At 27.6% G+C, this 17602-nt stretch overlaps 1 protein-coding gene across 2 annotated transcripts in view; it reads right to left on the minus strand.

The window, feature by feature from the left end:
- Positions 1 to 14649: 14649 nt before the first annotated feature.
- LOC107443764 (poly [ADP-ribose] polymerase 2) overlaps positions 14650 to 17602 on the minus strand; it is a 50846-nt gene continuing 47893 nt past the window's right edge. For both annotated transcript variants that reach the window (XM_016057730.4, XM_071187960.2), the window contains one exon: positions 14650 to 14915. In XM_016057730.4, coding sequence (XP_015913216.2) covers positions 14774 to 14915 — 142 coding nt within the window. In that variant the 3' untranslated portion in view covers positions 14650 to 14773. The remainder of the gene's footprint in view (positions 14916 to 17602) is intronic.

The following is a 17602-nucleotide window of genomic DNA, read 5'->3' on the forward strand; positions in this document are numbered from 1 at the left end:
TGATTGGTTAATGGTTAATAGAAGCAGTGCATTTATCAAAAAAAAAAAAACCTACCCCCACTTACACTGAAAGAAAATATCAAAATAAACACACATACACCCATCGGAAAAAAATACAAATAAAAAGTGAAGACGTAGCAAGTATTTGGCGCATAAGAAAATAAAGTATTTCTTAAGACTAGCGACAAAATTGGATGACCAGCAGATAGCGTTGAATGATTTTTCTTGGGAAAATGTGGTGTTTCAGAGCTCATTTTGTCATAAAAGAGTATAGAAAAAAATAAATTATAGTCAAAGGAATTTCGGAGATTTCCTGTTTTTTGAAGATACGCAGCTGATCTTTTAGCATCGAGTGCTCATTAAAAAGTAAATTTAACGTGCTTAAAAGAAGTTCGGGAGATCATTTAAATAAAACTAAAAAATATATTTTATATTAACATATTAATGCTATGCTCAAATATTAATAATAAAAATAAAAAAATAAGATTTAAGAAATTTAAAGAAAAGCATATATATATATATATATATATATATATATATATATATATATATATATATATATATATATATATATATATATATATATATATATATATATATATATATATATATATATATATACATATATATATATATATACATATATACATATATATATATATATATACATATATATATATATATATATATATATATATATATATATATATATATATATATATATATGTATATATATATATAAAGGAGAAAAAATTCATTAGTCGAATTCGTACTATTTTAGTATTGAAAATTTATTAGGTCTAATTATCTACAGGTTCCAACTTAAAAGTTCCATCAAATAAGTATTTTAGGGTTAATCAGGATTAAGTTAAATTGTTTACTCCTTTATTTTGTATAAATTAAATGTGTTTCTAAATGAAGTATAAGCACTTCGTAATAATTACGAAAATTTGGAAGGATTCCATATTTATCAACAATGCAAGTATGTCCTTTTGTCTAATTCTATAAGATGCAGAAAATAAAATTATCAGAAAATAAAATTAACATTAAGGGTCCAACCGTTTTCCTGATCAAACTATTAGGATATTTCTCAGTTTGAGTTTGCGGCTACCCCCCCCCGCCATATTTGAGAGTTAGGAATCCGAATTCGTCGAAAAAAAATTATGTTAATTGAGAGAAAGTACATTTTTGTATCTGATTTCATAACTTAAAATATCATCTTCATTAATTAGCATATTTAAAGTCACCTCTTTGAACCATTAAGATTGATTCTTATAATGATCATTAGATCAAAAGTAATACAGGGTGGTCCATTTAATTATTTACTATGAGCTCTGTACATAAATTTATATCAGCCTTTTGTTCCCATTTCCAGCTAACAAAAGTCAAATAAATTCCTACTTCTGGCTGCGGTATCCCCATTTGTCAGATAACTTACGCCCTTATCTTTGTTTCTTGTCTGTAATATATATGTTTTAAAATCTTTCATACATTTAAACATAAAGTGTAAAAGTAAACCCAATTTTATCAAGAATTAATAAATTTCTAAAGAAAATGCTTTTAAATTGGCAGATGTTTAAAATTTTAAAGTATATTAATTAACCCCGAATGTAGAAACCGGGAAAAAATGCCAATCAAAATCAATTAATTTGTCACTATGAGAAATAATGCTCAAATGCTTGCCCTTGCTCAATTTTTCTTCTTAAATCGTAAACTGTAAAAAAGAATCTGTTAAATTTACAGAAAAAAATATCAGTTGGAGTACTGTCTTCTGTCTGAAGGTTTCTAGAGCAGGGGCGGATCCAGAAATTTTTCCTGGGGAGGGTCATAGACACAGATCCCCCCCCCCCACAATTAACTCTCTTATTAAAAAAAAATTTCTTTTAATATTTTTTTTGAAAAAAAAAACTGGGATTTTTAATGCTAGTCTTCTCATTTATTTTTTTCATAATTAACAATAGAACAATGCATAAATAATTCAAGTATTCAAAATCTTTAAATAATAAATGTAATGCGTTTTTTTAGAAACTTTGGCAAATACAATCTTTGATTAAATCTGATGAAGCGCGCTTCAACATTATTAATGTTTACAATGAAACTGACGAATTTCGTTTTAATCTTTTGGATTATGATTCTTGAAACAGTGAAGAACATAATTAGATGGGGAAAAAATCGATTTTTCCGACCTACCTAGGTGTATATGCCCCCTTAAGTAATTTTTAAAATATTTCATTTCTTTTGTAAACTACTAAAAAAAATATTATTATTATTATTATTTTCAATTTGGCATGACCCATACGACCCCCCTCCTCCCCGCTGGATCCGCCACTGTTTCAGAGTGAGGGTTTCTGTGAAATAAAGCCGTTAATTTCGCAGCAAAATATTATAATTTAAAAACGGATGCCAGATAAGAACAGCTATTTAAATAAACAAACTCTGTTACTTTTTAGAAAGAAAAATGTTGTTGTTTTAACAAGAAATCTGTAAATTAACTACGTCTGCTATGTGGTCGGTACGAGCCAAGAGCAGCATTCACGTGACCAGTCAACGCTGGGATTCGTATCCGGGTCACCTCATTGGGAGGCGAGCGTTGTGCCACGGCAGCTCTAGTGATTTTTTTTTCATGTATAAACAAAAATTTTAAACTATCTTTATTTTAAAAATTTTATTGAAATCATATTTAAGTGTAAAAACGCTTACGGCCCATTCTTATAAAAATGTCTGGCAACTTAACGAAAAATTATATTTAAAAACACAGTATCAGAGTAGAGCATCAATTCAACAATGAAGTCTAGTCGCAATTTTATTCATACGATGTTCAAAATCATAAAATAATTTCTGAAAAGTTAGAGTAAATATAGAAATTAATCGTAAAATGATTTGAAAAAATATGAAGTTATCTTACTTTAAGTAAAACTGTGTCGCAAAAACTACAATTTTAATTGCACAATTTTAATCCGTTCATGATATGGTTAAAAAACAGAGAAAAACTGTTTGCGAAAAACAGCTTTAAACGGTCAAATATACGGAGAAAGTCAGAAAGTCTGTAAAAAACGGGAATTTTTTGGATCACGCGGATACGATTCAAAACAGAAAAAATCTGTATTTGTCTTTAAACAGTTCTTTTTTGTACATTTTTTTTTTAGAATTTATTTATTTTTTACTGCGTATTATTACATCTGATTGTAAAAACTATAAATAAATAAGACGAAATGTAGCAATGCAAATATTTTTTCTCTTCTTAGAACCAAACTCTTAAAATGGTCATTTTAATTCCTTCAGTAACTCTTAAAAAGGAAGTAAACAGATTCTTTTCTTGATAACGTTTAATTATCTCCACTTAAAGTCGGAGGAAAGCTTAATAGATATTTCTAATTATTTTAAATGTTTAAAATAAAAGAAAAACTTCTTTCTTAACAAACTAAAGAATAGTCAAAAAGACTTCAATGAAAACTTTCAAGTGTAATCTCCCATGTATGTTGGATTTTCCTTCCGATTACATTTCAAAGAATCTAAAACAAAACGTGAACTTAAATGTTATCAACCGAGCAAAGGAAGTTTGATTAATATCCCTCATTAACAGTTTCTCTATTTTTTAAAAAAAAATGTATAAAAATAATTCTCAGCTTTTTGAAAACATAGAAAAAACTTTTTCCCTTTTACTGATAGCATTTATGTTTTAACCCATTCGATAAAGTTTTTCTATCGTACATTAAGAATTTAGAAGAAAATAAGGCGGCAAAAAATGGAGTATAAAAGCAATTTCCAATTTAAAAGCACGCAATTAGTTTTCAACTGAAGCTTGAACTTTTTAGTTTTCTAACAAGATTTAATTAAAGGCTGCTTAAAATGTGAAACAGCAAGTCTCTTTTATCTAATCAAACGAGCGATTATACGTATATAAAAAGACCCAGTCTTTAGCTCCACGTTCAAGCCTTTTTAGAAATATCTAATTTTTCAAGCAGTGATTAACAATAAAAAAATATGCAAATCCAGTACTAGAAATGTCAAAGTATTTTTTTTTTCAATATGCAAAGATAAAAATCGTTAAATACTTATGTAAGAAATCAATTAATATCATTTGTCCTTTCATCTTAGTTCTTAAAGAATTTGAATTCTTTTTGTATGTTTCTTTTAATAATAAACTATGAAACTTTCCTAGTTTTCTCAAGGGTTCAAAATAATAATGATAATATATTTTGATAAAACACACAATTGAGAACCTTTTATTCAATATATGTTAAAAATTTATAACAATGTCGGGATGGCTTTTTTTTTTCGGACAAGTTCCCAAAAAGAAATTTTAATATTTGAATTTATTTTTCTATATTATATTCTATGTTACTCAAAAGAAATGAATGGATAAATTATATAGGTAAACTTATATATGATCGCTTTAAATGCAATTCACACAGTTTGGGATAGCTAAGTCTTCAAGGGAATAAAATCCCATGAAAACAAAATATAAACTTTTTAACAACTTTTCATGTATCCTAGGAAAATAAGCAATAATATAAAAATTAAGTAAAATTAGAATAAAAAAATATGCAAATAATAAGCAAATAATTAGTAATAAATAAGTAATAAGTAAAAAATTAGTGAAATAAATCCATTTCTGACCAAATACCGATTTTTGCTCTTAGAAAAAAAGTACAATACTAAAAGTGGAATAAAAATTTTTTTCCATTTTCGTTTTCTCTTGCATAAAATTTTTTAGTGAATCTTAGATGCTTTCACACTGATGATTTCGAATTTGCATTTGGTTTCCCTCTCCAAAAAAAAACATTTTTTTCCGTCTCCTTAAATGACATTTTTAGTCTATTTTTTGTTGAAATGTAAAATTTTAAAAATGTTTCATGGATCAGGGGGTCGCGTAGATGATGCCACAAACTTCTAGGGAAGTTAGGACACATCCTCAAGATTAAAGTTGCATGGTAACCGATATCATCATACGCCACAAGGGGCACCTCTACATTGAATTATGAAACATTTATGCACCCCATATTTATATACAACGTTTTTGAAAGTGTATATTTCGACAAAAAAAATTGGCTAAAAATGTTATTTTTTTAAAAAATAAATAGCTTTCAGAACAAAACTAATTTTAGAAATGAAATCCTCACCTCCGAGTTAGAAAAGATCAATTATTTGTATAAATGCAACAAAAAATGTGTTCCCTAATGTAATATAAAAATAAATTCTTTAAAAGATTCATTCAGTAAATAGTAGTATTTTATAATTATAAACTAAATTGTGTAAAACTTAAAATTTATTTCTTGGACCCATGAAGGACGCTGGCCATTCAAGCACTGTCAGAAATTTCGTGCTAAAATTATAGTAAAATAATTGGCAGCAGTCTGTCCATCAATTAACCGTAAAGTTTACGGTAAACAGCGTTTTTTACCTTAGTGGTTTTGAAACTGTTTACAACTCGTATGGTAACAAAACCGTGAATTCATAACCGTACTGTTATTTACCATTTACAACATTCATGCCAACCAAAAAAAAAAAAAAACAAATTTAACTGGACATTAAAGATAGTTTAGCAGCTTTATAGAGTGCGTGATTGAGAGTATTGTATTCTAATAGCCCAGAGTCATAAATTGGGGAGTGCAGGACACTGGAAACTCTTCATGCCTTAAAGGTAACGAATGAAATATTGTGGTGTCATTGTGGGTGTCGAACTCCCGCTCTGTCGGTCATAAGGCTGACAGATTAGCCCTTTCGGCTATAATACGTAAACATCTGCAAGAAACTAAGTTGCTTCTATTAGGTGGGTTTAGTTGGTGTGATGAAATTCCGGCTGTTTAACCGTATTAGAAATTAATAAACTTTTTTTCTCACAGTTAACAGTTTTAATACCATGATATTTATTGTTATTTGACTGTTTCCTTCGAATATGGCAAAAAAATAATTAAACTAATTGTTATTTAGCCATTTTTTCAGAGAAATTTCAAACAGTAGGTAGGAAGATTGGAAACAAAAAAGAAAGATTTCAGCCATCGGCAAATAAAGTATTTTAAGACCAGACGATTTAAACCAATTATTATTATCATGTTCTTCAATGATTTTATAAGAAGTTGTAATTGAAGTTTTAAACCTGTATGCTTGGCGCTATTAATTTTTCTGGCAATAGAAAGTTGAGTCTTGTAGACGGGAATATGTGACTGGATTTTTTAATGCTTAAAGGACATTTTAAAAAAATAATATTACAAGTTGGATTAAGAAACCTACTTTTTTAGGACCTAAATACACTTTGCGAGTATAAATCTTTAAAATAAAAGCATATGATTTGCCTTTGAGTTGTAACTTTTTTAAAAATAGCAATAGAATGTCCAGGTTCATGGAAGAAAATTTACGACATTTTTAATGTGTGTGTTTCAGAACACGCTTTAAAAATTCATCTCACAAATTTGCGCCACGAAATCTATGCTTTTAGGGCAACAATATATTTTAAGTGTGTTAATCTTTTAAGTGGTGCCTTACAATTTGCATTTTGTTAATATCAGAAAAAGTGAAGCTATGTAGAGGAAAATATTAGTTACTAGTGGATGTTACTATTGGAAACATTTAACGCTACTAGTAGTAATTCATAGATACCCACATGGATGTTCCACTGAATTAAAAAGAATATTTCACAATATTTAATGTTAGTAAAATGTTTTAGAGGAACAAGGATTCATTTCGGATATTTTTTTAAACTATGCATAAATTTTTTATAAAGTAATATCACGTAATAAGTATAGTTAAAAAGCTAACATGAATACAATCAATATAGATTTTCTAAGAGACATTTATAAGCATTTATACATTAAAAACTTTTAAAAAGTATTGCTTTAAATTTTTTATATAAATTTTTATATTATAATTCGTTAATACAATATTGAGTATTTATCGTCCGAATCCCAATACATAATGAGTAAAAAATTTACAAAGTTCGATTAAAGTTATTATAATTTTAGATATGGTTAAATAAACATTTCCGATCTAGAATTCCGTTAAATTTCTTAAACGAAACTATATTTCTAAATTTCGCCAAAACATGGATACATTGCCAAGTATTGAACTTGATTTTCAAGGTGCTAAATATTGAGCTTCCGCCAATTTATATATATATATATATATATATATATATATATATATATATATATATATATATATATATATATATATATATACATATATTAATGTTAAAAGTTAAATTGTGATCGTTAGAGTTAAAATTATTCAGACACTGTTTCGCTTCTCATTCTGATAATTAATTGCTTCAATTTGATTTATGATGATGAGAGCATAAATCAAATTGAAGTATCTTTTACCTATTTTATAGAAGATACAAGAAGGAACTTTTTAATAAAACAGGAGTATTTTTTTTTTTTTGCTATTTTAGTTTCTTTTGTACTTTCTCGGGTGTAATATTTTATTTAAATACAAATAAAATTATTTTAAAGAAGTATCTGGAATAAGAAAATTCTTATAGGATTTGGTGCAGAACATAACATTTTGAAACACACGTTTCTCAAAAAGTTATTTTGCTTACTGAAACTAATTGATTTATAAATATTTTACAACTAATTTCTTTCTTTCTTTTTTCTAAAAAAAAAACTAAGTTTTAAAATAAGGGAAGATTTTAATAAAATAGCTTTTGCATTCAAAACTTAAAATTTTAATGCTTTTTTTTTCAAAATCCAACTCTTTTTTTGCCATTTTTGAAATACTTTTTTTATAGCAAAAATTATTGTATATTAAAATTTTAAAATGTTTTTGACTTTTCTGAAGCATGAACGTCACCTGGTGCACGAACACGAAACTTCACCCTATCACAAATTACTTATATTTTTTATAACGAAACCCCCAGACAAAATGTATTCAATATGGTTATCTAAAATATACGAAGATCTAAGTGAAGATTGATTTTACCCAATAATTCGGAAGCATTTATCTTTACAGAATAAACTGGCACAATTTAAATATTTATTTTTTGCAATTCTTACTCGGAATTATTTAAAATGCCGGACAGTGCTAGAGACAAGAAAATGAAAGGTATCTAATTTTTCAATATTTTATCACAGAAAATAAATTTAAAACAAATAAAACCTCAATCAACCAGCTCATTTGTAAAATTCTCACATTCATAAAGGTATTATAATTTTTTTTTCTCTGCACGCATTTAGTATAAATATATATGGAGAGATGAGTTTTTCTCTATCTTGATCAAGTGAGAGAACTAAAATTGAAGAATTATATTTGAACATAAAATATGAATAACATGGATTCATACTTTATATTCATTTACATATAAGTATTGCATATGAATTTACAAAATGAAAATACAGTTTATTTTTTATTAATTCAGAAATAAGAATATACAAAGCGTAAAAATGTATAAAACGTTAAATGATTAGTTTGAGAATTCAATGTAGCTATCGGAAAATTTCTTAATATCAGTTTTACTTGAATAATCCTACCCATTGTACCACTACACCAAAATACCAAGAAAATAACCACACACGTTTGATTATGGAGCTTCCTGTTCATAGATGGCGGTATAAATCAGACACTTGATCATATCACTATTACACGAACTCTAATTCAAAAATACGTTTCTTTACCACACATTTTCCTAAAATCGGAGGGAGGGCGGAGATTGTCGAGATGTTGCGATTAGTTATTCATTATTTTAATGAAATTAATATTTATAGATTGCATGTTGGTAAAGAGTAATTTATTTTTGGTTGAATAAAAATGTTAAGTAAAAAATTCCTTGCTGAAGCGTTTTAAATTATCTGAAGAATTTTGTTTTTCTCTATTTCATGGATAAGAAGACGATTAATTTAACAAATAATTAATTCTAATATTTTATTTTCTTAGTAATAAAACTAAAACTTAGTTTAGAATAATACACTAAACAGTTTTTTTTTTAGTTAACGAATAATAATTGTATGAAATAGAATGTAGAACAATAGATGGCGTAAAAGATACTCAGAAAGGTGAAGGGGGCAAGTCGCCAATGCGTAAATGAGGAAGAAATAGCTGTAAAATAACTCTCTGGTGATATTTAATTCCTACGAGATATAATTCTTATTTAGGGATGGGGAAATTTGTCGAAATTTTATGCCTAAAATATATTACCTTCATCTTTACGATTTTTAATATTAGCGAGAAATAAAAAATGCTCTCTTTGCCTTCAGCCCTTTAATGTTAAAAAATAATGAAAATCGTAAATTGAATTACTTATTTATATTCAGGGCCCGATTTATCATACGGTCTGATAGGTCTGGACTTAGGATTCACTGAATATTTCAATTTTTTTTGTACGAGTGGGTGTTTTTTTTTATTAAGAATTGTCTATAATTAGCTTGAGTTTGCAAAAATTGAATATAAGCTCAAATTTAAAATTACATCATAATTTACTTATGTTGTATGATTTAAAAGCATTTTGTGTCTAAACCACCGATCTCTATATGTAACTCGATTGCTGATTCAATGCATATGCGTGTATCCGTTACTAGCGAAGAATGGGGTTAAGCGGGAGTACAGGGTATCCACAATTTAAACACTATCGCTCTTTTGTTGGCACCATAATTTTCTCCATGGAGTTGCATCATCTCTGATTGCCACTCAATTTTCGAGTTAATACTAATTGTGTTTTACAGTTTTTCCCATTTATCAGCGCGTATATCATTTATTGTCAGGTAAAATATGTGGCTTAAGTCATCTAACTCCTCCCTCTTCAAAAAAGAAGAAAAATATTTTCTCAGAGAAACTACATGAACAGAATTATGTTTCTGTTTATTAAGTATTCAGACATATAATTAGAATTATTAATAAATCTTTTAAATTTGGATGAAAAATTTCATTTAAGGTGAAACAACTAAAATATTAACCGCTTTAGTTTAATATTCTTTGTTTTGAAGCTGATAAATTTTCATAGAACATGCATAGTTTCAGCAATTCGCAAACGTTCGTTTTATAAATAAAAGCGAACGAAATATCTTATATTTAACATTTTAGGTACTGTGTAATTAGTTACGACAATTTTATGACAATTAAAAATTGCCCAAATTTATAAAGTACAATGCCAAAATTTGGATAGAAAAAAGTCGAGGAGCTGCAATAAGCGTCACAATAGATAAAAATAATTTGAATTAAAAATTTCAAACATCCTTTTCTTGTGAACTTTGAAAAGTCAGTTATCTCACAGCATATTTCAAAACAGAACTTTGGCGTTTGATTAATGCATCATTTATAATCGAGTTTTAATTATTGGTTAAATGTGTATATATATATACGTATATACATTTGCTAACTTTAATAACTAACAACTTTTTCCCTTATCAACTATGGGGAATGTATATACGCAATTAACATACACTATTTAATTAATTATATTTAGCAATAATAATTAAGCTGCGAGCATAAATGTTTTAATAACATCCCTTTTCACTAAATAGTAATGTATTATAAATGAAATAATTAATATTCAAATTTTTTACAATATTACAACACAATTTTAAATTAAAAACATAACATTTGCCACATAATTTTAATGTACAGACTAAAAATAGTTTAGTTTTCTTCTATTCGATATCCAAAGAGAGGGAACGATCAAAGTAAACCCCTTGACACTAAGCTCGATAACAACAGAAGAAAAGCCAAATTTTATTTAATGCAAGTGAATTTTAATTTTCTTTAATAGTGAGAACATTTGAAAACTTTAAAAAAATATCTACCAAAAAACCAGTTTCATTCAGATATAGAACGGTCTTCATATTTTAAAATATTTCTTTAAGGTGGCAGTCAACCTTATCGATTTTAATGCTAAAAGTAGAAGTGGAGCCTTAACGCCAGCTGACTGAGTAGTTTTGCCGGGATTCACTACGCTCGTTCAAATTGTTCTCTACTCACAATCCAGTTGGTATAGAGATCAATAATCTAAACATGTGAATTTGGAATAAAGTTACCCTCTTGCAAGCACGAACTTAGTTTTTTTCCCCTAACGCTCATTATTGAAAATAATAATTAGGCACAATTTTGGCTAGAAACAAGTGACAAGGAGAGGACCAAGAAGTCCTCCATTAGTGAATCTCCCAAACATTAGAATTGAAATGTAGGGTTTATGGTACAAAGTCCACTTCCAAACATTAGAGAGATTTTGCATTTGGTTTCTTTTACATTAACTTTACCCTTAGTGATAGTACGATTTGTACGATAGTACGAAAATTTTCACACATGCACTTTGAAGCTCAGATAGTGTTATCGCTAAAGTAAAGGGAAACTGTAACTAGTAACACAACAGATTCAGAAATTCTCCGAGGGGGGGGATTATTATTTCTAAAGTAAAAAATTCTAATTATTATACAGTTCCAGCAAGAAACCCGATTTCCTCTTTTAAATTGTTTATAAAAAAATAATAAAACAAATTTGAAAGATTTTTTTAGTGTCTTTTACAATTTAACTTATTTTTATAATATTCAATCTTCCAACTTCCTCTCCCAAATAATAAAATAAGTAAAAACAATTCTATTTAAAAGAGGGTGCGGGGAAGGTCAAGAAGCGTTTCTACAGTAAATCTGCCAATATTTCTTGTTAGAACTTCGAGAACTATCCGAATCAGCCTACTTTTACTCGAAATTAATACTAAATATTTTATTATTTGAAAGAAAGAAAATGAGGTTATAAGCTTATATAAAACATCATCCTACCCTGGCCAAGCACCTAGCCCCATTTTTAAGGCACTATCTTTCAACGGCCATGCCACTTAATTTTGACCCTGAGCAGACGAGTTGGATAGCGCCTGAGCTGGCACTCCTTTATCCAAACTTCCGCACCTCTTTTCAGAGAGGGCTTACAGCAACGACAGATTTAACATGCACCTTGCTCTGTCCTAGAATATTCTAGTTCTTTAGTCGGCTTCCAAGATCGAACTCACTATCCCAGTTCTCCAACCAGCAGTGTAAACGACTCCTTAGCTGAATGCGTCACCAGAGTGTTAAACTTGGTTATCTGGAAAATTAGTCAAAAATGGTGTAAAAAATTCGAAAAATATCAAAGACTTTATTTTTTACAATCTGTGGGAGCAAATCCCTCCGAACTCCTTACTTGCTACAACTGCTCACATGGAACTTTTCATCCCTCCTATCTCCCAGAAACAATTTAATGGTTAAAATAATAATTTTCTTTCTCTCAAGCTCTGGCAAGAAAGTTTGGAAAGTTCACTGTATAAGGGCTTCCTGATATCTCCCACTCACTTGCTTTTAGCCAGAAGAGCTGCTAAATATTTTAAATGCAGTTTTGAGGATGAAAAAAGCAGGTAGAAGCTGGAAAATGCGGGGGGGGGGGGAGTTTAAACAATACAAAAAGATATAGAAAAAACTTTTGACTCAAAGTTCTTTTTTCATAAATTAAGAGGAATAATCCCATTTCAAAAAAAGAAAAATTTCTACTTCGCTACAACTCTTTATGTTCATTATTCATTTCGAAAAGCGGAGAATTTCTGGCTTCAGAAAGTCATTTTAAAATAAAAAAAACAAGAGCCTTAAGGTTTGAAAAAAAGTTTTTTGCAACATATTTTTATCAGTTCACTTTCGTTATTTCATTTGAGTTAACTTCTAGTACATCATTTAATTTATGTAAGAAACAAAATTGCTTTACAGATATATGTCTTATTTTACTGTACAACTATAGTGGCTAAAGTACAACACTTTCCGCAAAAAATAGTGCCCAAAAAATGCCAGAATAACAAGCAAAAAAAAAAAAATACATGAAGAAAATAAAACCTCATCTACAGTTAGGATTAAATACTCAATGACTCCAATCAATTATGAAACACTGTCTTTAGAAATTGAAGTATCAGGAAATTTATCATGAATGGAACCCAAGAATATTAAAAAGAAGGTAAAAAAGTTTTTCTTTCACTTGCTATTTACAAAGATTTTCTAATTTGGATAGTTCTAGACCAAAAAATGGAGGAAAAAAGTATTAAGTATTATTCAAAGGTTATTGAAGTTGTAAGACTTAAAAAATAACAATAACCATACAAAATTATGACAATATCTTCTTCCATCATGAGGCGATATCTTCTCATATGCATATCATCATGGTTTATCAATGGCTTCATCACCATCTTAAAACAGATAATAGCGAAATGTTTTGATTAAAAAAAATATCCGTTCATCAGTACTCTTACTGGGTACGAAATATTCTGTTAGTAAGTTTTGGAGACAACTCCTGAGCCACTTCACTTGCTATTCACAACAAACTTTTCACTTTTCTACCTCATGGTGCATACTTAAAAAACTTCAGCTGTGTTTCAAGATGTAAGATCCCTTTTCATCTTCCTTGATTAATAAGAATACAATGCTTTATCAAACTTCTCCATAAAAAAATGAACTTAGTAAGAAATTGTTTGCAAAAAGTCACAAACGAAAACACTATCACAGTAATTAACAAGTTATAATTAAATAGGCAGTCATTCTGAATCTTAATTACGAGCTGAATCAGAAGCATAATCTGACAGATATGGAGATGGCTGGTTTTGAAACTTTTTGGCTGAAGGATAAGGCAGGACTTGTAGCATATTGTCATTTTCCAAAAGCTTATAAGACATGGATTTTTCTTTAGTTAGTGAAAAAGTTTACTTAAACTCAAAACTGAATTTTCAAAATTTGAGATGAACCGGTTCTCAGCTAGATCATATAATAAACATAATCCAATTTTTTTAGTAACTAAATATGCAGTATTGTTCTAATCAGATTGTTGTACTTATCAGATAACAGTGGAGTTTAAAAAGTCTTTTAGCAACTTTATATATTTTTTTCTTGTTTCTACCAACAAAAAAAAAGTCTTTCTTACTTATATAAAAATTAGAATGCAAAAAAAGTCACGACTTTTTAAAAAATCAAAAAAATTTTTAACTATGTCTATTAAACAGAAATACTAAATAGATATAAAGTACTAATTTCAAAAAATAATTGAATTTTTATTTGATTTCTTTTGTAAATAACTTATGCACATTTAAATTTATATAATTACTTATTTTATAATCAGCCAACTTTCGCTTACCTATTTGACCTGTTTCACATCAATTTAGCTAAGGGTTATAGAAAATTATACACAAATAATTATTTGACTCTACTACCAAAGCAAAATTATAAAATATATCATACTAAATTCAAAAATTTGATAACAAATTCTAAAATTGACTGCCTGTCATTAATAGTGCCAAGGAAAGAAAATAAATTTTTTAGAGTATTCTCACATGATATTTGCATCTCTTTAAAAAAATCTACAGTTATTACTTGTTTGTAGGTAAACATTTGCGACAAAGTTTAAGTAAGCTTGCATAAAAAAGTTTATATTGTTTTATTATTTTATAAAGCCTCTATTTGTGCTCTCACTAATTTAAAGTCTTTTAAAAAAAACTGAATTTATTCTTGTTTAATTTAATGATTTAAATCATTAACATCGTACAAAAATCTGATTTAAAAAGTTTCATACACAAAAGAACTCATATTTTAGTACCATATAAAACGTTTTGCCATTTTTAAACAAAAATTTTTGTTAAATTAATTTTTTTCTTTGTATCAAACATTAAAAAGCATACACAATTTGAAGTAAAACATATTAAGAAAACATAAGGTAAACTAATACAAGTAAATGCTGATTAGTTTATTGAAAATCTGAAAAATACATTGATTGTTAAATATATAATCTGGGACAATAATGAATACTTTTTAAGTACTCAATGAATACTTTTTAAGAAAATCAAGATTTATTTATAGTTAAATTTAATTCTAACAAGGTATCTCATTTTCACTCTTTTTGTAGAATATACAATATATTCATTATACTGCAAAGATCCTGCATGATCTGGATTTTCCAACAAAGGACCAACAGGAACCTTAGCTTCAGATCTGAAATTAAAGTAAATTAATATTAAGGCTATTGTTAAAGATATAAAAAAATAAATTATAACAAAAAACTTGTAAACCCACCAAATATTAAAAAGAATATTCTTCCCACAAAGAAAAAAATACCCATAGTAGTTTTAACTGTACTTTAATAGTAGTAGTAATAATTTTACTGTACTCTGATATCTTTCTGAATAATGTACAATTTAGCATAGTTTTCATTAAAATTTATTAATTATAGATTAATGACTTTAGAACTATAGATTAAAAAAGATTGTACAGTGCACACACAAAAAAATTTTGACACTTTAGTAATAGTTCGCTAAATTATAGCTTATGAATCTTAAAATCTTGAAAAAAGGTGGTTAGTAGCTGAAATCAGGAAAAAATGGTCCCAATAATTTAGGCAAAGAAGTGTTTTTAAGTATGGGTTTCTTAATGTTAACTTCAATGTCTACATATTTTGAATTACTGAAAAATATTGATCTTGAATAAGAAATTTTTAATTGTTTAATTTGCTTATTCAAAAATAATTCAACGAAATTTTTTTTTTCCATATATATATATATATATATATATATATATATATATATATATATATATATATATATATATATATATATATATATATATATATATATATATATATATATATATATAGACATTATTCTTTCATAATTTAACACTAGAAGCACCATTGGGGTCATTTTGATCATTATTTGCCATTTCTTATGCTGTTTTTGCAGATATACACATGAGCTTCAAAGTTTACATTTCTTTTACTTTTCCTAAATTGTTAAGTATAATACTGTATCAAAATTTTATGCATTTATGTTCATTACTAAAATAAATAATCATAGCACTACCTAAAGCCTCAAAAAGGGGCCATTTTGAACTTCATAAGAAAAACATCAATTTTTGAAGTTCCATGCCAGTTTTTGATTTCGCAAGACTTCAAACCTTGTGAAAGTGATTTGTAGAAGAGAAATTGAGGTCCACCATGTGGTAAAATTTTTTTCAATTTTGAGGAAATAGTTTATATCAAGTCTTAAGTTTAGTTGTATTGCCTTCCCCCTGCATATACTGCTCATGTAAGTGTACCCACAATTTTTCTATCTCACTCAGGTTGGGGCTACAGGATGGTATTCATAATATTTTTTTACAGTGTTATATTACTTTTTTTAGATTCAATATCAGACATTGTAACATTAACGTCAAATTTTCTTGTTATTAAATGTTTTCTGTTATAGAGTGTGTTGGTAAATTTGACTAATCCACCTCAAAAAGTATGAAGATTTACTCATGTAACATAAATTTAAGAAAAAGAACAAACAAATGAATGAAACAATTTATCCCAAAGAACATCGTTTATCACATTGTTGCACCAATGTATGACTCAAAATTTATAGAGGTGACTGTAACAAATTTATAGAGGTGAGTGTATCAAATTTGCATATTGGATTCACTTGATGGTTAAAGGGGAAAAAAATATATCTGCCTTACGCAATCACAATAAGAAAAATTTAAAATTTTAATAAGGGGTGATTAAATTAATAAGGGATGAAAATTATTAAGGGATGAATATTGATGCTAAAAAAAGAAAAAAGAATCAACAGATTGTTAAGAACAATTAATTGATAAGAATAAAAATTTAAAAAGGCACTAATAATCAAATTGAACCAATAATTAAAAGTCAGGAAATAAAAAAGTGGCAAAGAATGCTCAGAAAAAATAATCAAGTCACAATTCTTCATTGCTTGATTTTAAATGAAAATAAAGAAAGTAGAGAACTAATACACTATTAAATGACTCAGGTAGGTAAGAAACATAATAATGCTCAGAAATTTAAATAAGTAGAGTTGTATTTGTAAAAGGCTATATTGAGTATTTCTAAAGGGGAGAGAGTATAAATCCTCCAACTGAATAAGGTGAAAACTTACTGTTGAAAGAGTACCCTGGTGGATGGAATTCTACAAGCAAATGGTTTGCTCAACCATTATTCAAAGAAAATTGTTCTTAAAAAATTGCTAAAGAAATCATCTTTGGCTAGAATAGAATTGGCTAGAGACAGTTCGATGAAAGATTAAAGCTGTGATGAACTTGAGAACCGTGACTACAGAAGAAACTAGTTTTTTACTACCATTTCTTTCACTACTTGGGAGACTATCCAGTATTGACTGTGCCATTGATAAAAATTATTAAAAAATTTTAAATTTCAGTAGAGACTTTTAAAACAAATTTTGGGAGAAATGGAAAAGAAAACTATTTTCAAGTCAGGAGCTGTAAATCTGGGTAAAGGTAATAAGAGCATGAGTTCTGAAAACCTTAATGTCTAATAAATCTCCAATAAAATTAAGAGGTGCATAGTTAATTCCATTTGAACTTTAATATTGCACTTATTATTTCAACACTTTATAATGGCACTTAAATTGTAAATCAAATGTTTATTCATTTTGAACTTTTTTTGATTTATAGAAATTATATTACAAGAGGCAACAAATAGAATGTGTGTTTGTTCAGAATATAATTTGCTAAGGAAAAGGTTTGGATTTTAAAAATTGTTTAGTAAATCTCCATTCTGATTTGATTAACTCATTTAACTTCAATTTCAATAATTTTATTTACAAAATGGTAGTCTAATAGTTAGTTTTAACTGATGTTATTAAATTATAATCTTTAACTCATTTAAA

This window comes from Parasteatoda tepidariorum, chromosome 11 (assembly GCF_982258835.1).
Source record: "Parasteatoda tepidariorum strain Cologne lab strain chromosome 11, Ptep-v5.0, whole genome shotgun sequence".
Classification (NCBI taxonomy): domain Eukaryota; kingdom Metazoa; phylum Arthropoda; class Arachnida; order Araneae; family Theridiidae; genus Parasteatoda; species Parasteatoda tepidariorum.